At 38.0% G+C, this 23,185-nt stretch overlaps 1 protein-coding gene across 1 annotated transcript; it reads right to left on the bottom strand.

The window, feature by feature from the left end:
* Positions 1-3,777: 3,777 nt before the first annotated feature.
* On the bottom strand, positions 3,778-20,499 carry LOC131236662 (protein root UVB sensitive 6-like). Its single transcript, XM_058233980.1, has 13 exons — positions 19,985-20,499; positions 16,935-17,033; positions 16,630-16,743; positions 14,376-14,447; positions 14,140-14,250; positions 13,939-14,058; positions 8,539-8,640; positions 8,373-8,445; positions 7,441-7,524; positions 7,299-7,363; positions 5,231-5,332; positions 4,943-5,146; positions 3,778-4,314 (listed from the first exon to the last, which is right to left on the bottom strand). The coding sequence occupies exons 1-13, from the start codon at positions 20,318-20,320 to the stop codon at positions 4,249-4,251; spliced, it is 1,548 nt and encodes a 515-aa protein (XP_058089963.1). The 5' UTR covers positions 20,321-20,499; the 3' UTR covers positions 3,778-4,248.
* Between the last annotated feature and the right edge of the window lie 2,686 nt (positions 20,500-23,185).

Here is a 23,185-nt window from a genome sequence, read left to right on the forward strand (position 1 = left end):
TTCAGAGAAGAATTTCGTGTGAGAAAAACATCAAGATCTTAAAATGTCCTGAGAAACTCAGGAGCTGGAAATTGGCAAAAATGAGATTTGTGACAGTAATTGCGCCATGCAACTAAAATAAACATCATTATTTTCTCAATAATAGCTACGTACAAAGGAAAAGCAGCGTCAGTGGGTTGTTATGACGTTATAACATGGTGTTTTCAAACCTTGCCTGAGCTAATTGACAGGGCGGACAAGCTTATTTGATACTCTGGAAAGTGCGAAAGTTGATACTCAGTCATTTACAATTTCCACGCGTAGCATGGATGGATCAACTCGCATCAAACTTGTCCAACTTGCGGGACCCACTACAGATAATTGATAAGCGCAAATTGAACAATCTTAACCCTGGCTATTTTCATCTCAGCCGTTCAATGAATGTATGCTAATCAATTATTTAAGTAATTGAATTGCACTCAATTTCTGTTTACGGTCTATAGAAAGTGGGTATTAACATTTAGATGGTTAGTTTGAGTTAATTTTATGCCACGTTTACAATTTCTTAGTGCCTGTGTATCAGCCATCAAACTCTGCCAGAGTATCAAAGTTTTCTATAGTTCCTCATTGAATGGGCAGTTATTGATTTGTTACTGTTATTTTCTGAGCAATATTAAAACACACACAGCCCTATTAAATGGCCAATTCTTCGGAGGTTACTAGCGTTTGATAGTCTGTGGAGCCCAAGTGAACCCGCGCGATATGATCAACACAGACCGTTGGATAGGAAAAATCACAACCACATGAGGTTTTTTTTATTTAGGGTCATTTGCAACTCAATGGTCCACATGCATAGTGATTTCTTAGTTACTCCAACAAGCTGAGTGTTGAATTTTATATTTGATTTCTTAGTTAATCGAAGGAGATGAACTCCTCCGAGAGCAAGGAGATCATATGAGAGCTTGTAATAGGAGGTAAATGGGAAATGAAATTTAAAGTAAATGAATTCAAAATGAAATTGAAAGTAAATGAATTAGAGGATAAATGAGTTACACAATTTTGTTTGAATGGAAGTAAAATAAAATGCATTGAACTCTAAATATTTTGTTTGAAGGGAGTAAATGGAGAATTGGAATGCATTTGAGTTTTTTAATATACTCATAGGAACATATGTGATATCCTAAATTATTGGACATGTATGATATTTGACAAAATGATTGCAATAATCCAATTAAAAAATATACTTAGTAAAATATTTTTAAAAAAAATAAAAAATTTGAACTTTAGGTGAGCAATAAACATAAAGATCACAAACAAGCAATTTGCCAACGTTTTTTACCAACATTTAGACGCCCAACCTTTGGATGGTTTTTATCATTCTATTAGTATTATTTTAGTAATATAGTTAATAATTGAATTATTTCGGAGTATAATTAGGCTTTGTTCAAAAGTGTCTTTCACGCCCATTTACTTCCAAATCTTTTCTCAGATTTCATTTGCTGGCATATTTAATCTTAGCTCATTTCATTTTCATGCATTTACTCCTATTCAAACAAATTATTTATGCCTATTAATTTCATTTTCATGCATTTACTCCCATAAGCAAATTACCTCCTACCCCCACCCTCTTCTAGTAGGGAACAGGCAAATCTATGTGGGGGCCTACCATAATGTATCAATTTATCCACGCCGTTCATCCCTTTTCTCATATCATTTTAAGGTATAAGCCCAAAAATGAGGCAGATCCAATGCTTGAGTGGACCACACCACAAATGACTCTTGCATTTAATGCAACACAAGGTGATTGTGGTCTACTTGAGCATTGAATCTGCCTCATTTTTGGGCTCATACCTTAAAATGATATGAGAAATAGGATGGACAGATACATCACGGTGGACCGCCACACAGATCTGCACGTTCCTACTTAGAGACGGGCATGGTAGGACACAATCTGCTTCCAACGCACCTCAGGAGGCCATTTACCTCCATTTACTCCCAATTCCTCCCCTTCGCTCCCATTTAATCCAATTCTAATGACCCCCTCTCCTTAGGCTACTTAATTAAGAAATTTTTTTTTTGTTTTGAAAGTAGAGGTATTATTACAGCAAAACATAGGCAGTATTTGATGTTTCCATCATGGGGTTCTGTTTACAGCTATATGAGAACCTGTAAATGTAAAACAGGCATGCACATTGCATGCCAACGGAATCAAGCAATTAGTACGCATGGTACATTGGGTGCAAAGTCCAGTCCATGTTCAAAGGGCCTGAGTCTAGGCCCAGCTCAGCCCATGAGATGAGCTGTCGGGAGCTTGGGTCCACTATCCAAATACCCAAACCATCCATCAGTGCTAAATAAAATCAGGCTGATGAGGTGACTCATAGCACACGTGCCAGGCCATGTCCAGCCCAACTAATTGCCAGGTCCAACCACAAGCTCAAGCTCAGCACAGTGCTAGCCCAAAGCTGGAAGAGGGAACCAAAGTAGTAGTTTTTTTTACCTAAGCATGGACTGATGAGGGGACTCATAGCACACGTGACAATAGTTCCACTGCATCTGAGACCCAGCCCATTCATGATGGCCTCCCATGAACAGGCCAGGCACAGGCCTGGACAGCCCACTCATCATGCGGGCCTTGCATGTTTGAGAAATATAGGTGGCTCAAAAAAAAAAAAAAGACTATTACTTTCTGCCAGTGCATTTTCAGTGGGACCCACCTGATCAATAGCTCGTATCCTGGACTACCAAAAGCACATCTTTGATCAAATGCCATGTCGCGTTTGACAGTGCGGGACATAAACCATCCAATAGGAATATAAACCGAAGGGATATATGATTTAGTCGGGCCCATTTTCTAACATGTAGAACCCTTTTACGTTTTGCAGCAGAAGGGAAGGGGTGTATATGTACAAAATGGTAGCTGTAAATAAAGGCCGGTCATCTCTCATATAGGCCACAATGCAGAAAAATGAATTTATCGTTAAAGAAATCACATATATGTGTCGACCGCGCCAGATGACCAGCCGGACTCCTAGGCCAGGCCATCTACAGTGGGCCCACCTGATGCACCTCTACAGTGGGCCTACCAGTACCAAATTTTATTCCACTGCAGAAGGCATATGAAACAAGTAACATGGGCTGCAAAGTGTGAAACAACCACTGCAGGTTTCGCGCACTCTTCCAGCTGATTAACCAACATTGGCCCGTCGTTCAGCAACACACTGATCTTCTAAGCCAAAATTGATTTTATTTTATTTTATTTTTTTAAAAAAAGAAATTACAATTTGGAGATAAGCAAGCAGAAAGATCAAACTCACATATGCAATTTTAGAAAGAAAAGAAAAAAAAAAACACTCAGAATGAATATTATTAACAGTTGTATTATTAACACCGCCAGAACTGCCCCATGACTTAAATACCAAATCCAAAGAAAAACATTTGGTTATGTAATTGAAGGAGAACGTGAGTAGGAGAGAAAAGGATGAACAGTTGTCTACATTCCTATTACTAACTTGAAGATGTCGCTGTGAAAGCAACATTCTAAAACTCAAGGATTTGATGATGAGTTGAGGACTCGTTGCCATTTGACAAGAATCAGTCAAGTACTCGGACAGTTGACTGAGTATTTCAAAGTACCAGATCTGTGTTGAGTCAAAGAGCACTTACCTCCCATCCTTCAACCTCTTGCATCTCTACATCGCCAAATCCCTCACGGTAAAAAGCTTCAAATGCAGCGGGATGCTTCCTGGCTAATAAGCACAGTTCAGTATTGCCACTGAGATAAAGGTTCCAAGAAACTGCACAACAAAACTTCCCACTTCTAACTTGTAAAACCAGAATGCTCACAAGCAATGTGTACAGTAACATTGGTACATGAGATTTTGGAAACTCACTAACCCTAGTCTTGTATATAACAAAATGGCTCACAAGCAAAATGTGTCTACCCATATAAGAGACTGGAAACTCACTAACCCTAGACTTCATGTATACCAAAAGACTCATGAACTCGTAATGTTCTTTACAGCTTATGGAAACAATTAATTTTTGAACATTGGAGAATGGACATGCTTGTGAAGTTGAGAGCGCAGATGGCAAGGGTGTTGTAGTGATTGAATACAGCAAAGGAAGAAAAGACCAACTGCACTGGATCAGCAATATCTACGGCTGGATATCATGCGAGAGTCTGCATATGCCCCACATCTCAACTTTTGGCTAGACCTTCCAAATCCCAGCTCGAAAGTGCATGAAAGCAAAACCTTTCTGAGGCTTTCAAGTCTGCAGTAAACAAAGGCGAGCTCGCCCAGGGTTGAGCAGAGACTCTGACATCACCCATCCCTGCAAAAAATAAGACGATGATGCTTTGAAAGAATAAATCCATTGCTGTTTCAATATTAATGGCCAATCAGGAAATATTAAAGATTTAAAAAAAAAATAAAATGCTGTGCGTTCTTTTAACTGCGCACATGTCCATGTGATGGACATGACCCTATTTTCTTTTTGACAAGGACGATTTATTTTTAAATCAAATTGCTCTCTAAGACGTCACCCGGGATGTAAGAAAAGAGCCTTATCATTTTTCATCATTTTGCATAGCTCATATGCTATTTACATAGTTTTCATGCTGCCTATTTTTCTGAATAACTTCTACAAAATCCATAACTTGTGTAAAATCATCTTCACACGATGATATTAAAATATAACTGGACAGACAAATCAACTCGATGGCTTTCATAGAATTCCCATCTGATAGTGCATTTCAAGTCTACCTTGCATGGTAACTATACTAATTTTTCGTATTTTCTGACTTTTCCTTATCTTTCAGTATTCTTACGCTATATATTTAAGATAGATGCACCAGCATATCAGGCATCTCAAAAGCCATCATGTCTAAGACCCTGCATTAGGGTCCAACACTCATGGCTACCTTGAAGTAACATAGAAAGGCATGGTTGTTCAAGAGCACCTGTTCTGCAGCTTTCCTTTTAAAGAGCACATATGAAGTTGAAACAATATTGCAAGACTCAGCAATCTGAGACGCAAAATCAACAGTTGTAGGCATGAGATGGGTTGATAAGGATCTTTCAGAATCTGATTGGTCCAAGACACCATGCTCCCTTGAAGCCTGCTTCTGATTTGATGAACGGATGAAATGTAGAAGTACATGAGCCTGCAACATCGGAAGATTGTAGTGACACATAAAAAGACCAGAGCTTTTGTCTGGAACCAAGCAATATACAGGAGCTAAACTCACATGGAAAGCCGCTTTTAGAATATCATCGGACTTTGCTTGATCTTTCAGCAATGCATAAACATTACCTTTTGAAGGATTATAGGTTACCATGTATTTTTCTCTCTGCAGCACAAATAAAGAAATTGTCAATGCTAAAGATAAGAATGCTGTTTCCTTGAAAGATTGTACAGAGGAGGTTTCTAAGGATACCTCAAACAAGGGTTCGATCGAGAGGAATGAAGCCGGTTCTTGAAAGGCATCTCTAAATCTCGGTCCTGCAAAACAGTCCAGACAGACATGAGTTTGACAGACATTAAAAAAAAAACATAAGAAACAACTGTGAACCACGTACCTAAAACAATAGGTCGGTCTTTTGACCATGGAAGAGTGAAGATGTTTTCCACTGAATTCCCTTCCTTTAATGAGGGAACGTGCCCTGCAGATTAGAAGAGCAAACAAAGCCATAAGAAATAGGGAAAATCCAAAACTAATGTTAAAAGCAAAAAGAATGACTTGGGAAATCAGTCATGTCTCTCTACTCGAACCACTCGATGGAGAACTCAGCAGCTTGTCCAAGTGGGGATGAGAAGTGGCTACAATCGAAAGAAAAAGAAGAAATCATGGAAAACAAAGTAGCAGAGGAAAACCCATGCTATAGAAGAAAGATTTTTATTTACGCATGAACTTTGGCCTTTTTTAAAATTCGAAAAATCAAATGCTTTAATGATTGTTTTGCTGTTTTAATCATGCTCATTTGATGTGTTAATCATAGTAGAACATGTTAATGTAGCATTTTACAGATTTGGGGTGCCATTTATATATTTTTTAATATTTTTTCTATTTACGCATGAATTTTGGCCCCTTTTTTAAAATTCGAAAAATCAAATTTTAATGGTTGTTTTGCTGTTTTAATCATGCCATTTGATGTGTTAATCATAGCAGAACATGTTAATGTGCATTTTACAGATTTGGGGTGCCATTTTATATTTTTAATATTTTTTCTATTTACGCATTTATTTTGGCCCTTTTTTTGAAAATTTGAAAAATCATTTTTTAATGATTCTTTTGCTGTTTTAATGACATCATATGATGTGTTAATCATAGTAGAACATGTTAATGTGCATTTTACAGATTTGGGGTGCCATTTTATATATTTTTATATTTTTTCTATTTACGCATTTATTTTGGCCCTTTTTTTGAAAATTCGAAAAATAATTTTTTAATGATTCTTTTGCTGTTTTAATGATTCCATATGATGTTTTAATCATATTAGAAAATGTTAATATGAATTTTACAGATTTGGGGTGCCATTTTATATTTTTTTATATTTTTTCTATTTACGCATTTATTTCGGCCCTTTTTTGAAAATTCGAAAAATCATTTTTTAATGATTCTTATGATGTATTAATGAAGTCATATGAAATCTTAATCATAGTAGAACATGTTAATGTGCATTTTACATATTTGGGGTGCCATTTTATATTTTTTTTAATATTTTTTTCTATTTACGCATTTATTTCGGCCCTTTTTTTGAAAATTCGAAAAATCATTTTTTAATGATTCTTTTGCTGTTTTAATGATGTCATATGATGTGTTAATCATAGTAGAACATGTTAATGTGCATTTTACATATTTGGGGTGCCATTTTATATTTTTTTTTATATTTTTTTCTATTTACGCATGAATTTTGGCCCTCAAAAATAATTGCAAACACCTAAATGTAAGATATTTTCATATTACATTCATTCTAATATATCTATCATTGATAGTAGATAGTTAGAAAATTAAATATATGAATTTTGTAGTCAAATTCAGGTTATCTGGTTCATAAATTCATCAGACAGTCTGATACAACTTCTCACCAAAGAGTGGACCGTTACACCACCATAAACATGTTCCAATTTATAAATGAATGCATATTTGGAATGCTTAGAATATTCCGGATTTAATCCATATTTTTCATATTTTTTTGACGAAAAAAAAATTTTGCACCGTTACGGGCTGTTACGCCCCCGTATCACCGTTACGCCCCCAAAGATAAGAATGCTGTTTCCTTGAAAGATTGTACAGAGGAGGTTTCTAAGGATACCTCAAACAAGGGTTCGATCGAGAGGAATGAAGCCGGTTCTTGAAAGGCATCTCTAAATCTCGGTCCTGCAAAACAGTCCAGACAGACATGAGTTTGACAGACATTAAAAAAAAAACATAAGAAACAACTGTGAACCACGTACCTAAAACAATAGGTCGGTCTTTTGACCATGGAAGAGTGAAGATGTTTTCCACTGAATTCCCTTCCTTTAATGAGGGAACGTGCCCTGCAGATTAGAAGAGCAAACAAAGCCATAAGAAATAGGGAAAATCCAAAACTAATGTTAAAAGCAAAAAGAATGACTTGGGAAATCAGTCATGTCTCTCTACTCGAACCACTCGATGGAGAACTCAGCAGCTTGTCCAAGTGGGGATGAGAAGTGGCTACAATCGAAAGAAAAAGAAGAAATCATGGAAAACAAAGTAGCAGAGGAAAACCCATGCTATAGAAGAAAGATAGGGAGAATTAGGGCCAGAGAGGGTGATCAGGGTTAGGGTTAGGATTTGGGTTAGGCAAACGGAGGAGGAAAAAAAGGTTTGAGTTGATTTTGCAGGTTCTGTACAATGGATAAGTAAAGATTTTAAAAGCGTGGAGAGGATGGGTATGAATAGATGTCCATTGTGTTGTTGTCAAAAAGATGCCAATATACCTGCGAGAGATGAAGAAACGATAGGATTATTCATCATCGGTGCCTTGGAAGGGCCTTGAAATACCACTTCTCATGTTTCTAACAACATTTTAGTTGACCTTGATACTTTGGCTTTTGTACGTTATATTGTCACTTCGGTAAAACCCAAAAAGCTGATACTGATGTTTTCAACTAACGACCGAGTCATGTGTGCCCAACACTGACTCAACCAAGTTAATGGGTTCAAGCCTGTAGCTCAATGGTAGAAAGGGGGTGTTTCAACATTGAGGCCTAGGGTTCGAGTCCAGAGTACCTATCTCAAAAGGGGAGAGGGGAAAAAAAAAAGTGTGCCCAATACTTGCCTCCAAGATAGCATCTTCAAGAAGCATAATGTCCTGGTTATACAGGTTTTATGTCCAGTAAACAAGCAAAAAGACTCAACGAACCTGTCTTAAGGAAGGATTCCACGGCCACAGTGAACCTTGCCCTGTTCAAAGTATGCAACACAACAGACTTCACCTGGAAAAAACACATGGATTGACAACATTGAGCAGTTTTTAACAAATTTTAAGAGAGAGTAAAAATTAGTACTTCACAGTAAGCAAGCCAAACCTCTTGATATGAGCTGAGAACATATCCACACGACAGCAGTGCAAAAGTGGTCACCAAGGAAGGGTTTCTTTTTGAGATCATGATGCTCAGTCCAGTCCCCAGCTTCACATGACAGAAAGTTCAAGATGAAATCACTACAACAGCTGAAACAGAGTATCTCATTCGCTAGCTGAAACTGAGTATCTTATCTGCTAGAGAAAGAACTAATAATGTTCTCTGCTGTTTGATATATATGTGTGTGTGTGTGTGTGTGTGTGTGTGTGTGTGCATGGTAAACCAGTGTTTTCAGTATCAGTATTGATGCATGCATTGCACCCTTGGGATACGGAAACACAATATTGGTGTCACATGGAAAATATTGCATGTATCAGGGAATGTATCTCTAAGCGAAACATTGGGAAAATGATGGAATTTTTCAATGAAGGTTCAGAATATGTTAAAAGGGACATGATTACACACTTAAAACTCAAGACATTACAAAAAACAAGAATCCATAATAAGTTCCTCAATATAAGGTCCCAAACTAAGCACTGTTTGATAGAAGTGATGCAATTATCAAAAAAGAGTACATATAATTCATAAATCATACAATACAAGTACCAAAACACAAACAATATAACAAAAACCAAAAAAAGAAACAAACATACATCTGTGCCCACTACATCCCAACAAGAGATTTCCCAAAATAATCCCTAGAAAAATGCCTTTTTTTTTCAAATTGTCAGTTTTTACCACCCATGTGCTGCCTCGGTATTGTCTCGCATGTAATGATGATATCAGGGGACTTAATAAAGAAATCCAGAAGATATCTCGCGATATTTCGAAAATATCATGTGATATCATCAACCAAGGTATGCAAAACAGTTACATAACAGCCATTACGGCCGTTACGTAAAGGCAATAGTAGCCACCATTATGCATCACAGGGTCATAACAGCTGTAATGGAAAAAATGGCCCATAACAGGCGTAATGGCCCTGTAAGGGTTTTTTTCAAAAACATTTAAAAATAAAAAATAAAAAAAAATCCATAATACCCGTTACGGCCCATGTCGTAATGGTAACAGTGATGGCCGTTATGGCCACCATTACCGTTATGGAAGACCATTTCGTTAACAATGCGATATAATCGGCGAAACCAGGGAATCTTAGAATTCCCTGGTTGTTCTGTATCGAGCACCTGCGACACAAAAAATATTGGCCAATATTATCGATGCTGAAAACAATGGTACAAACATCATCGATTTCTTTACCACTAACCATGGCTATACAGCCTTGTTGCCTGGATAATTCAAAGCTACAGACTGAAGCTGATGCAGTTGAAATTTATAATGAATAGATCGGAGCTCTTCGATTTATAGGCTAATCAAGAGTTCTAGTATAGCCTAGATTACTTGTAACTCATTTTTCATTTCCTGAAGTTTGAAGTATTCATTATAATCTTGCACTATATAATTCAGTACTGGCAGGATGAGGCTATAGGCAAATCTTGCACTATAAAATTCAGCTCCCTTTTTTCTTTGATCAGGTAAACGTGAAATTATATTAGATAAATGGAACAGTCTGGTGAATAGAAAGAGTGTGTGATCCCTCCAATAGTCTAATTAAAAAATGATGCAGTTTTATCACTAACTTGTTCCAAGACAATCAGCTCAGCCTAAAAAGATTTAAAACATCAAAAGCATTTCACTAGTGATGCAGGAAAATATCCAGCCATCAAAACAGGGCTAGAGTGGGCCTCATTGCCTGCATGATTGGCAGATAAGGCTATCATTGAATCTGCTCCAGAAGCATGACCTACAGTCTGGATCAATATATGGGCCCCAAAATGATGATCAGATGGCCCAAAATAGTATGAAGATCATTTTGTGGGCCCTACACGTGGTCGCATACATGTGACAACAAGGGAAGCACAAACCACAAGCTTCTTAGAACCATACTTTTTGAATTTCTGTGTCATTTCTCTTTTATTGCCAATATTTTCAATATTATCAGCGATATTTGGCAATATTATCGACTCAATGATATTTGGGGTATATTCTCTCATAAAAGTTCCCTGGCATCAGTGATGCCCGCGATGATATCACCGATGCCAGGGATACTTCCATAAATCTGAGAAAATCAAGTTAATAAAATAAAAAACCCCCAAAAAAAAAAAAAAAAAAAAATCTCCATTTTTGTGGGATTTTTTGGAATTCTGTTCCCTGGGTGATTTCAGCCACTGCCTGCTTTTCGTTGAATCAAAGCTTGGATTTGAGGGAGAAATCTTGACTCGAAGTGAAGACAGCCCGAAACTCAAAGCTGACAAAAAATCCAAAGGAACTTTTTTTTTCCCAAATGTTAGCATGGATTGCAATGGAAATCCATGACTTTTTTAAGATTAGCTAAAATTTTATTCATGCATTGACATGTATTCATGGCTAAGAAATCAACATGTGAGTGGAAAATGGGAGAAATTGGGGAAATCCTAATTTCCTCCATTTTTATCTCTTAAATAGAGAATGTATATCTGCAAAGTTGATATATTCATCAGTGAAGGCCAATTTATCAATTGCCATAATTTTTAATTTTTCCTTCTTTCAAAAAAAATTATTTTTGATATTCAAAAATATAAAAATAAAAATTATATTTATTAGGAAAATAATGTGTTCTTCACTATTAATGTGGAAATCTCATATATTCAAGAGTGCTGGATAATCTATCAATTGGCTACAAGTTTTTATTTTTTGAAAATAAAAATATACTTTATTCTTATTTTCAATTAAGAAAATGGAAGAAAAATCAATTTATGTTGAAAAACTAATTAAGTTGTTTCATTAATGTATCATGTATGATGATTCTATGTAGGAATGCATGGATGGATAGATGCATGGATGGATGTACGTGTATATGTATGGACAAATGAATGGATGGACGTTGAATGTATGGCATGGATGGATGGATCGATGTATCCTGTATGTACTATGTATAGAGGGATGCATGGATGGTTACTAGTTATTTATAGTTCTTTTGGCAATATTTTGATTCCTAAATGTGCAAGCATGTCTTCTAACATCTCCTGAAATTTCACTGAAAAATTCCATTTTTTTTTCTGATGTTTCCCTCAATCAGCAATATTTTTCCAAGTCCCAGCAATAATATTGACAATATCGATACATCTTTCACATCCCCAATCATTGATACATGTAATGATACTGATACTCTAAACACTTATTAGTAATTTAGTATAGCAAATCATCTAAAATAAATTTAGTTAATTTCAGCAACAGTCTTAATTGGACTCACTCTCATTCTATGGTTGTATAGAGCCATGAATAGGCATGCTATGAAACAATGAAGATATTTATCATTTAAAATAGAAGGGCTTTTTGTTTAGAAGTCATGAGATTGTATTAAAAGGGAGGAAGAGATTTCCCTCACCAAGAATTATGAATAAAACCAAAGGGAAAAAGAGAAGGGGAACAAAACCAACGGGAATAAAAAGGGAAACAGGAGCAAATGCAAAAGATTTGAGCGACAGAGCCCAAGAGATAACATCCAACTTGGCTCTCCTACCACAACCCTATAGGGGCCTTTTAGCACCACACCTCCGTTGGATCCTCCACTACCCTCCTTAATTGATGATAGCATCTTAGAATGATCTAACCAAGAATCTCCATTCTTCTCCCATCTCCACATCCACGAACCCAACTCTTCCAAGGGCAACCTCTTGGGATGAATGAACTCTAGAAGCCTAGCCACATCCTCCAACTCTTCATCTGAAAGTGTACTACGCACAAAGGTGTCCAAAGCATATGATCACCCACATCTAGTAGAAATTGGACACACGGGCCTCTCTTCAAAGCAATGAAGACCAGAATTGGGAACAAAATCCCAAGAGGGTTGTTAGAACACCATATATCCGATCAGAAGCTTATCCAAACCCCATCGCCGACCTAGAAGGATTATCTTCCTTGAATTCAACTATCATGCTAATTATCACTTCCAAACCATTGAAGCTCTATGCCGCAACGATTAAAGAACATCTTGATGATGTCAGCCTTCTCCAAAGACCCCTTGTCCCCAACCCAAATTCCATAGCCATTTACCCAAGAGAGCCACATTCATCACTCCTAAATTTCTAATCCCGGTGCCTCACTCCTTGGTTTACATACATCATTCCATTGCATGAGATGGAATTTTCGCTTATCATCTGGGCCTTGCCAAATGAAATCTCATAGTATTCTATCAATTGTATTCAACAAGTTAGCAGGGCAGTGGAATAGAGACATATAGTAGATTCGTATTGAACAAGACTTTCAGTGATTGGAATTTAATCTAGAAAATGAGATTCTTACGGAAGTTTATAGGTGAGACTCCTCTTGTTTTCTTGCCATGAGACTCCACAAGATTCACTCCCCTTCTTGTTGTTGTTTTCTACCTTACTACTGCCTCTTCTTGTTGTTGTTTTGCTATATTCCCTGCTTCATTTACCACAGTCATTTCCTCCCTGCTGTCTATCGATGATATTGGACCAGAACGACGGCCACAACCACTCAAAGCTACTAGGGTTGAAGTTTTCAGATTTGCAGGTACTCCTTTCATACTTAATTAGAATCTGAAAATTCTGTTTGAGGTTATTCCCCATCGTTCAGAAAAATGCAATCACCATAGCACTGCAGTCACTTTGTTAAGCCATCTGGTAGCATTACGAGAATAGGAGAACTGTGGAAAAGCTCCTTTGGAGTAATCTATTTCTTGTCAACCTCCAGTGTGGATTGTTTCTTCCTAAGGGCTTTTTTGGATTGGCGGAAACCAAAAAATAGACAAGAAAAGGAAAACGTCACATCTGAGGAAAACAAGGAAATAGACAGAGTGGAAAAGAATCTTTAAATAACCTGCTTGTTTAGCATACATGGTTTCCCTGGAAATGTGGAATTATAAGTAGTCAAAAAGTAAGAGTAGTCTCTCAAAAGGGGTGGAAATTTCATTTCTTATGTTTTATAGAGGAAAAAGAAATGGCCCTTGTCTGAGGAAACCTGTGGACTGGAAAAGAAAATTTCCTTGGTCCTCGTCTTTCACAAATGAGGGAAAATGTCACGTGAGAAAATTGATTTCCTTTTCCACGGTTGAAGCCTTTTTTCCGCTAATCAAAACAGACCCTACATTCAGATTTTGCGCTTAGCATGTTAAACATGAAATGTAACAAAATATACCAAGAACTTCAGCAAAAAGCAGATTTGGGGAGGGGGACACCATCAGAGTAATAAAAATATTTATTGGAACCTAGCGGCCATGTAACTGATAAGCTAAGTACTTTAGCATGCAATCATTTTAGCCCTTCTAAACACCAACATTCTGATAATCATAAGTCATAATCTACACTAACCAGCCTGGAGATAAGATGTCTGGGAATAACATACCAGATCTGCAATATTTCCAACACATTCTCCTTTAGCAGTGACATCCCCAATATTTTCTCCTCTAGCAAAGGCTTTATAGATCGGAGTACGAGTTGATGTTGATGTCACGGCAGCAACATTCTACAAGAAATGAGGCATAGGATGAGTTGGACACAGTCTCTTCAATTAAAAGTATACAACATGGTATGAAGTTATTCCTACCTTCACCACGTTGGCTGCACATGCCAATGGTAAGAAAAGGTGCGGCACAGCAGCAGTGGCCAACTCTACCCCAGCACCTAACTCCATTAAAAGATCGCCCGCAAAGCGAAGCTGAAACACAGGAATTTTCAAGCTCATCATACCTTGTAGTATTCCTTTTCTGCAGGAAATATACTTCGAAGTTGACAAAAGTTCAATAGAAAATAGCTGTAAAAAAGACTCACAAATGTTTTTACCTGTTTTAGATCATAGTCAAATTTCTTGCCTTGCCTTGCAAAAAGCATTTTTCCAACACGACCTGCTCCATCCTATATGAACAAATTAACTTTAAAATCTCTAAGAAATCAGAAGGCCTGGCAGCTTGAAACTGCTAGCCTCAAATAAATAAATAAAACATAATAATACCAATAATAACAACAACTACAACGACAACGACAACAACAATAATAATAAAAAGCACTTTAACACAAAGAACATGGAAAGTAACACATGCAACTTCAATGAGGTGTTGAAGAAACGAGTTTACATCATGTAACATTCAAAAGAAATTATATAATCTGCAGCCAAAATGGAAATCTGGATCCAATCTTCAAAAAAAAAAAAGTAAAATCTGACCAGGTAAAATCTGACCAGGGAGCTTTTAGCCATATCAAAACCCAAGTTTACAAGAAATGAACCATTATAGCTCCCAAATCCAAAGCTCTGGGTATCAAGGTTTTCAAAAACGGTTACAAAACGGCCGTTACATAACAGTAACAGTAGGAACTATAGTGTCACAGAAAAAATGCCCATAACGGCCTTTATGGGGCTGATACAGGCTTTTTTCCACAAAAAAAAAAAGGCCGTTGCTGCCTGCTTCATAACGGTAATGGCAGTGGCTGTTACGGCCACCGTTACCATTATTGAATACCTTGCTGGGAATCCACACCTATGTCACCAGATCATTCTTTAACAAATCATCTTCCCTGGACACATGCAAAATCTGAATCACCATGGACAGAGCTAAAATATCAGAATCCTGTAGGACACACTCCAAAGACTCCAAAAAGCATGCCAGATGCCGAACTAGGTAGCAATGGGAGAGTGACAGAGTCTTCCTCGAAAACTACAGCACAGCAAAATGCACTTCCCAGTCACATCCAAGAAAGACCGTTAGGCAGAACATTAGTTTCAAAATCACCATTCAGAATTGAAAGCGCTCCCTAAAAGCCTATCTTCATAAAATTCAACAGAAACTTCGAAGAATGCTTCATTGCTGAGTATCTCCTTTTCTCATGTTCTAAGGGAGGAAAACTATATCACCAGCACTCTTGCCAAAGAGCATGTGGTGAGCATCATTTATCACTGGATCAAATGTGCCACTCCCATAATGAGTGCATCCATTATTGTTTCTAAAATGAACTTTTTATCATCAATCAAAAAATACCCCAATTGTTATCTCCTCTTTCTTCATTAACCAATTTAATAAACAAAAGAAAAGCATATGAAAGTTATATCAAAAAAGATAAAAGAGACAATAGGAAGACTTGGCAGAGAAACAAGCTCATACAGGCAACCGGTGATCCCGTGCCATCAGATTTTTGAAATTGCTCACCAACTTGTTGGTCATATGATTGTCATTCCCACAAAGGAACTACAACTGTTCATGGCACAATCTGTCACACACCTCGACCTCCTTCGGACATGTCGACTTTCCTTAATAGGGAAGAAGCAAGACCATCAATTAACACAGCACCACCTGACAGAAATGAGCATCGAGCAAGCCATTGGCCTGAGGGGCACGATGATAGGCAAAGGCCTTGGTTGATTGGACAAGGCACCTTGTGACAAAATCAAACACCCGGCATGGTAGGGATCGGCAGTACATATCGACAGATGAGCTCAGACTCTGACCAGTCACCCTCTACGGTGACACTTCAATTTGCCTTTGCAAGTTGGATTGAGCTGATTAGCGAGGTTTTCCCATACTAGAGCACAAAGCCATTAATGCTCAATGATAATGGTGAAGCAGAGCACTAAATACAGAAGATACTTTAAGAGAGAGAAGATCCAAAGAATGTCAGCAGTGCAATAAAATCAGCAGGATGAGAAGATCATCCCTTTGTTGGAACCTCGGAGCTCATACAAGGATGTTTCACGCCTATAAATAGAGGAGCATTCATTCCTCTCAACGACTCACAGAATTCCCTCAAGAGCTTCCATAACTCTTTAGGCATCTCAAAACCCTCATAATTCAAAAGAGAGAGGGGAGGAAAACTATATCTCATGTTAGAATTGGGAATCTTACCAGATCGTAACAGTTTAAGCTTAGGATATAATCTAGCCAACAGGAAATTAAGTAACCAGAAGATACAACATTTTAACAAATGATAGAGTGGATTTTCTATAAATTAAGGAGCAAATGTTGAACAGCTTGCATCCAAACATGAAGAGATTGCCAAATTGTAGATTACACCTGTTTGTGGCAAAGCATGTGAATATTGTGATTACCTTGAGAATCCAGTTGATAGCAACAGCACCGGAGGTGGCTCTATTTCTAGACATACCAACTGAATTCAACAGTGTCTGTGTTGTAAAAACTCCCATTGCCCCACCAAAGAAGTGCTGCAGAGACCATGATGGTTCGTAAAATAATATTATCAAGCATCAAAGCAATGAAATGCGACTCTAACAAATCAGAAACATACTGCTTAATTACAAGAGCATGTGTGCAATTCTTTTTCTTTTTTACCCCCAGCTTAAGTGATCCCTTTGTTCCCTTTAAAAGTTGGCTCTGGTGTATGAGAAATGAATACCTTTAGAGCTCTCCAAGACATGTATGGAACATATGAAGGAGTAACACTATCTGGGAAGCCCTCAGGTACCACATAAGATCTTACAAATGCCATCAAATCCTGCAACATCATCAACGTCAATTCCAAGTGTCGGTCTTTGCATGCCAAAACTGTATTTGTGGTTCTTCCATTCTTTCTAAATCACATGAAATAAAATTTATGGACCTAGCAATTCAAACAAATACTAACTTCTACTCTATCCAATACTACAAGAAATACACCAATGAATAGGACAGGACAAGAGGAGAAGTGCCATGAAAGAATGGACTACCCAAGTTACATGCATCAAATGAGATAAGTTGCATCTTGAAATAGGGTGCTAAAGCAGCCAGACAACCACTTGTTTTCTCAGGATTACCTCTTGGGTGAGGAATAACTGGATGCCATAGAGGTGATATCCAGGGGCGGCTCAACATTTTTGGGGGCCTTAGGCAAGTCATAAAAATGAGGCTTTTAGTTTAAAAAATAAAATAAAATAAAATTAATAAATTCAAAATTAAACCATAAATTTGCTTCTTGCCTTTTTAAATGCAAAATTACTAATTAAACTTTTGTATTCAAGTTTACCCAATAAATCAGTTTCGATAAATAAAATTGTTAAACCGTTTAATCTATCTTGAGACATAATTGTTGGTAAATAATTTTTTATAATCTTTAGTTTTGAAAAACTTCTTCCTGCAGATGCAACTGTAACAGGTATGGTAAGTAGTACACCAATGAAGAGCACAGGACGAGGAGAAGTGCCATGAAAGAATGGACTACCCAAGTTACATGCATCAAATGAGATAAGTTGCATCTTGAAATAGGGTGCTAAAGCAGCCAGACAACCACTTGTTTTCTCAGGATTACCTCTTGGGTGAGGAATAACTGGATGCCATAGAGGTGATATCCAGGGGCGGCTCAACATTTTTGGGGGCCTTAGGCAAGTCATAAAAATGAGGCTTTTAGTTTAAAAAATAAAATAAAATAAAATTAATAAATTCAAAATTAAACCATAAATTTGCTTCTTGCCTTTTTAAATGCAAAATTACTAATTAAACTTTTGTATTCAAGTTTACCCAATAAATCAGTTTCGATAAATAAAATTGTTAAACCGTTTAATCTATCTTGAGACATAATTGTTGGTAAATAATTTTTTATAATCTTTAGTTTTGAAAAACTTCTTCCTGCAGATGCAACTGTAACAGGTATGGTAAGTAGTATTCTATATGCAATAAAATAATTTGGAAAACAATCTAGTTCTTTTATTAGATTAAGTATTTCAATTGGAGTATTAATTTCTGTTTTTGCAACTTCTTTTAAAACTTTTAATTCCGAAAATAAATCCAAACTGTTAGAAAAATGAAGTTAAAATTTAATTTAGAAAAATGACATCAGAATTTAATTTTTTGAGACCTTAAATAGCAATAAAGTAGGTAGTTGTGGTCCTAGGTTTTAGGAGAAGAATTTATTGGGAATGATGCTATTATTTTGAAAAGAGACGGTAGAGTTAGACTGTTACTATTGATAGTGCTAGTTTCTAGGATTTGTTTTTTATTTTCGATGTCAAATTTGTAAACTAATTTTTAGATGTTCCTATTTTGTAGGCCTTTCAATAAGTTTTATTTCAAAAAATTTAGGCTTTTTTTTCTTCTTCTTAATTTTAATTTTGCTATAATATAGGACCTTCATAATTAAGAAATTTTAATTTTGCTATGATATAGGGCCTTCATAATTAGGGGGCCTTAGGCGATTGCCTCACCTGCCTACCCCTTTGAGCCGCCCCTGGACTGATAGCAAAATGGATACCATTCTATCAAAAGACCAAACTATCTGCAGGTTCAACGTAACAAATAGCATAAATGACTAACCCCCCAAAGGTCTCAATATGAAATTAATAGGGTTAATGGGCATGTCAAAATGAAGATGAAAAATGGTTAGAGAAATAGATTATCTAACAAATGTGTGGGCCACCTGACGAGTGGCCCAGATTTATTTTTTGCCAGGGCTTACATGACTGCCAAAAAAAAAAAAAAAACACATGAATGGGCAATGGACCCAATCATGTAAATGCATGTGATGTTGTCTCATGCTCCTCAAGTCACCTCCTCAATCTTTACTGTTGGGGATCACATGAGACACGACTAGATCTTCCACATCACTAGTTTTTTTGTCGCAGCAATTCACCGTCCGCACCCACACCATCAAGGTAAGGATCTTTGACATCATTAGTCGCCAGTCTCCCTCTTTCAACAGAAGGGAAGGGAAGTCAAATCTAATGCTAACTAGCTCCTGTGCGTCAAAACTCCTTCCCTTTCTAAAACGACCAAGAACTTTGTGAGTCGCCCTCATCAGATTCTTTCCCCATTCCCATCATCAGGTTATCCCTCCCTACAGTGACAAAAACTCAATAATGACAGCTTCGGTTCAGAAAACGCAATCTCCCCTCTTCCAAACAACATATCTTTTAGACATGCTAACTTGAGAACTAGTCAATGTGACATGCTGTCTCATTTTCGATATCCAATGGTACTGGTCCGAAGCGTCACAAAAGAGTATGGTTCTTGTCAAACAAGAGAACCCAATCACACCATTGAAATCGCATCACCACATTACTCCACTTTGGGGTCTCGTTCATTATCAGGAAAGTTGAAGGAACACAACGCACAATCTAAGGGAAGCGAGATCTTTTTTCCTTTTTCTTTCTCAATGTCATGAAAGTGAGGCCATCACCAATAGAAGAAGATCAAATCCCAATTTTTTTCAATGTAGCAACAAAATAGAAAGGAAAAAAAAGAAGGAACAATAATTGATAATTGCAACTATACAAACCAATAAATGAAACTAAAATTTACTACGGATAATTGCAACTATACAAACCAATAGAAATGAGATTAATGATAAATAAACTACAGATACCAAAAATGAAACAAAAACAACTAAAATTACGTACAGCGGATGAAGAAATGAAACAAAAATGAATTGCAATTTCACCTCCAATAACCAGAAAGTGAAAAAGAATACTAACTCACGTTTACAGGAGCTTCCGGAGCATGCAACCCAACAGCACGGATCGATCCCTTCGAGAAACTTCCAGAACCGTCCTTCTCCACCACGTACTTCCACCGCCTGCCGTTGATCTCCTCACAACACAAGACTCTCAAGCTGGAATCGATGAAATCCTCCTGCACAATACCGAATTTCATGCCCGCCCTTGTGCCGCTGTTCTCGACCTCGATCAAAGAAGGAGAAGCCGTCGCGAGATTCGCGCTAATCCTCATCGTCTCTCGGACGAGAATCCGAGCGTCTTGAGAGCTCGCTAGAGCTTGAGCGGATGTAGGAGATTGCTTGATTTGGATCGGAGCCATGAGAAGCAGAGGGAGATAGAGACAGAGAGAGCAATCTCTAGAACTTAGGTTTCGGAAGGGGTTATTTATATGCGATGGGGAAGGAGGAGCTGCTTCGTAAACGTCGACAGAAACGCGGCATTGTCGTTAGACGCAAGTGTCCGATAAAGAAACGGAAATAAAGAGGAAGAGAGAGGGAGAGGGAGAGGGAGAGGGAGAGGAGTTGTGGCAACGAAAATAACTCCCACGACCGCTTGGCGGCTCGCACGCAAGCGCTCGCGTTCTGTCCGATAATTGAAGGGGAGCCACACAGGGAAGCGGATTGCCTGTGACCCCCGACACAGAGATGTACCTGTGCCAGAGCTGTGTGAGGCCCACAGAGATATCGGTTATAAATCTACTCCGTCCATATGTTTTTAAAGATCACAATATAACAGGATTTTAAAAATCAGATAGATCTAACACTCAGGTTGGTCACACCAACGAAACAGTGGGAACATAAAAGTCCACCGTTTGAAACCTTCTCGGAGATGTCTATATGCCATCCAAACCGTTCGTAGGATTATTACCACTCGGATCAACTGTAGTAACAAATATTATCTTGATGCAGAACTTCTGTCATCCCATTCGTTCAATCCCCACTGCTTCTTTTGGTATGGTACACATGAGTTTTGGATCTGCCTGATTATTAGAATCCCATCCTATCGTGGTCTTTCAAAATAGATTGACGGATTGGATTTGTCACGGACATCTGTGTGAGCCCCACACAGCCCTGAGCACAACACGATCCGCTTCCAACCACACAGAAAAGGGAGGCAATTGCGTAGTTGCGGATTTATACAGGGAGTTGGGATGTGGTGGGATGGAAAGAGAGAGCCTACGCACTTGTCTTCTGTTAAAAGGACGATTTTGTCCCTATAAGCCCTCCTCGCACTTCCAAACCGACCACGTGCCACACGAAGTACGTGTCGTACACATGCATGGTTATGGGGCTGTACATCGAGCCGAGACGAGTCCGGGCAGGTCAAGCTTAGCTTGACTCGTCCATGCTATACTCGAGTTTGAACACGAGCTCACCCTGGCACTCAACATTGAAGTTTGTTTTATTTGTCAAAGCTTTCAAGTCGAGTTTGAGTCAAGACAAGTTTAGCTGAGTTTACCTCGATAGGGTAAGGGAAAGAAAAAGAGAAAATGGGGACGAGTAGGGTCGGTAGGATTTTTTTAATAAAAACTTTTAAGTTTTAACTTTTTTTTTTAAACTTAAATATATATATTATATATATTTAATATTAATGTAATATATATAATATATATTATTAAAATATATTACTCGAGTCGAGTCGAGCGAGCTCGAGCTTCGAGTCAAGTTGAGTTCGACTCAAGTCGAGTTGAAATACACCATGGCCGAATTTGGCTTGAACTCAACTCGAGCTTTAGTAAACGACTTACCTTGAGTCAGCCTTTCAAGCCGAGTCAATCCAAGTTGAGTCGAGCTGAGTCGAGTGAGCTTTTCAAGCTAGCTTGACTCATATGCAGCCCTGCCTAGCAGCCCTGCCCATGGACGTGAGTTTCCAATGACCAAAAGCTCAAAAGGGCCGTCATGATGCCTGAGTTTAATCGACTCCGTCCATCAATTTTAACAGTTCATATTTGGACGTGACTCCCACATATGAGGAGATCCATTAACCAAGTGCGCAACACGACAAGAAACAGTGTGTATTGAGTATCCACCGTTGAAATCTTCTTCAGGCCACATAAGTTATGTATCAGACTGATAATAGTGTTTTCGCTTCATCCCATTGCAAATCACCTTAATCACCTTAGCCCTAGGAATGTTTTAATGGTGTGTTTCCATCCCTTCTTTATCCCGTCGTGTGGTGCATTTGAGTCCTTGGATCTGCTTCATTGCTGGGATGCATGGAGTGAATTTCACGCACACACGAAGGTAAACTCCACATACTCACCAGCAGCCAACATGCATCTCACAGAAACTGTTGAGTGGATTTTTCTTTGGAAGGTATCACTTTTCCCTTATGCCATGTCTATATGCTGCATATGGATGGTGTAAATTTTTAAAAATCATAGAGTTGTTTCATCAAATAGAAAGCGGATTGCGTATGTATAGTCACATCACCCACTTCCGTGTTGCGGTGGCAAACTACTGTGGCCCCACTATAATGTATGTGTAATATCCACATTATGCACCATTTTTCGCGAGACAAAAAAAAAATGAGGGAGATCTAAACTAAGAGTGGACCACACACACACACACAAAAAGCACTAGGACAATGAGGCCTACTGTTGAAAACTACGTAGGGCAAAGAAGCTTTGTTTCAAGCTAATATTTGTATTTTCCCTTCATACATATTTGTAAGACCTCGTGCATAGGTTGGATAGTAGAGAAAAACATCATGGTGACCCTACGAAGGTTTCAGTAGTGGGTGTCATTGTTCCCACAGCTCCATGTGGTGTGGTTCGCTTGAGCTTTGAATCTTTCTATTTTTGGATTCAAGGCTTAAAATGATACCGGGTAATGGATGTACTGTCAGGCCATCTACACAAGGACGCGGAGTGGGTATCACTGACGGTGGGCTGTGAGTGGCCCACCTTGATATACGGGTTCATCCACAGTAGCTCCACCTGATCCATCACTATTCGGGAAATGCCACATGGCGGCTGGCGGATGCCAATTTAGGACGCCAATTGCCTGTGAAACGCTTTTATGGGACTTTACTTACACTGGAAAGCTAAGTGGATCCCACAGTGTAGATCTGCCTTATTTTTGAGTTCAAGCCTTAATTAGCTTGATTCAGAATTTTTGTGGCCCACAAGAAGTTTTTAACAGCCAATCACAATTTCCCCCCGATATCATCTACCTGATTTGCC

This window comes from Magnolia sinica, chromosome 2 (genome assembly GCF_029962835.1).
Source record: "Magnolia sinica isolate HGM2019 chromosome 2, MsV1, whole genome shotgun sequence".
Lineage (NCBI taxonomy): Eukaryota > Viridiplantae > Streptophyta > Magnoliopsida > Magnoliales > Magnoliaceae > Magnolia > Magnolia sinica.

Excerpts from the sequence above, each read along its gene's own strand:
- LOC131236662 (XM_058233980.1), bottom strand. The coding sequence starts at position 20,320 with ATGGCTCCGATCCAAATCAAGCAATCTCCTACATCCGCTCAAGCTCTA. Across the intron at positions 8,641-13,938 it reads TTGGAAATATTGCAGATCTG|CTGGGGACTGGACTGAGCAT; the intron begins GTATGTTATTCC and ends TGTCATGTGAAG. Across the intron at positions 7,364-7,440 it reads AGACCGACCTATTGTTTTAG|GACCGAGATTTAGAGATGCC; the intron begins GTACGTGGTTCA and ends ACTGTTTTGCAG.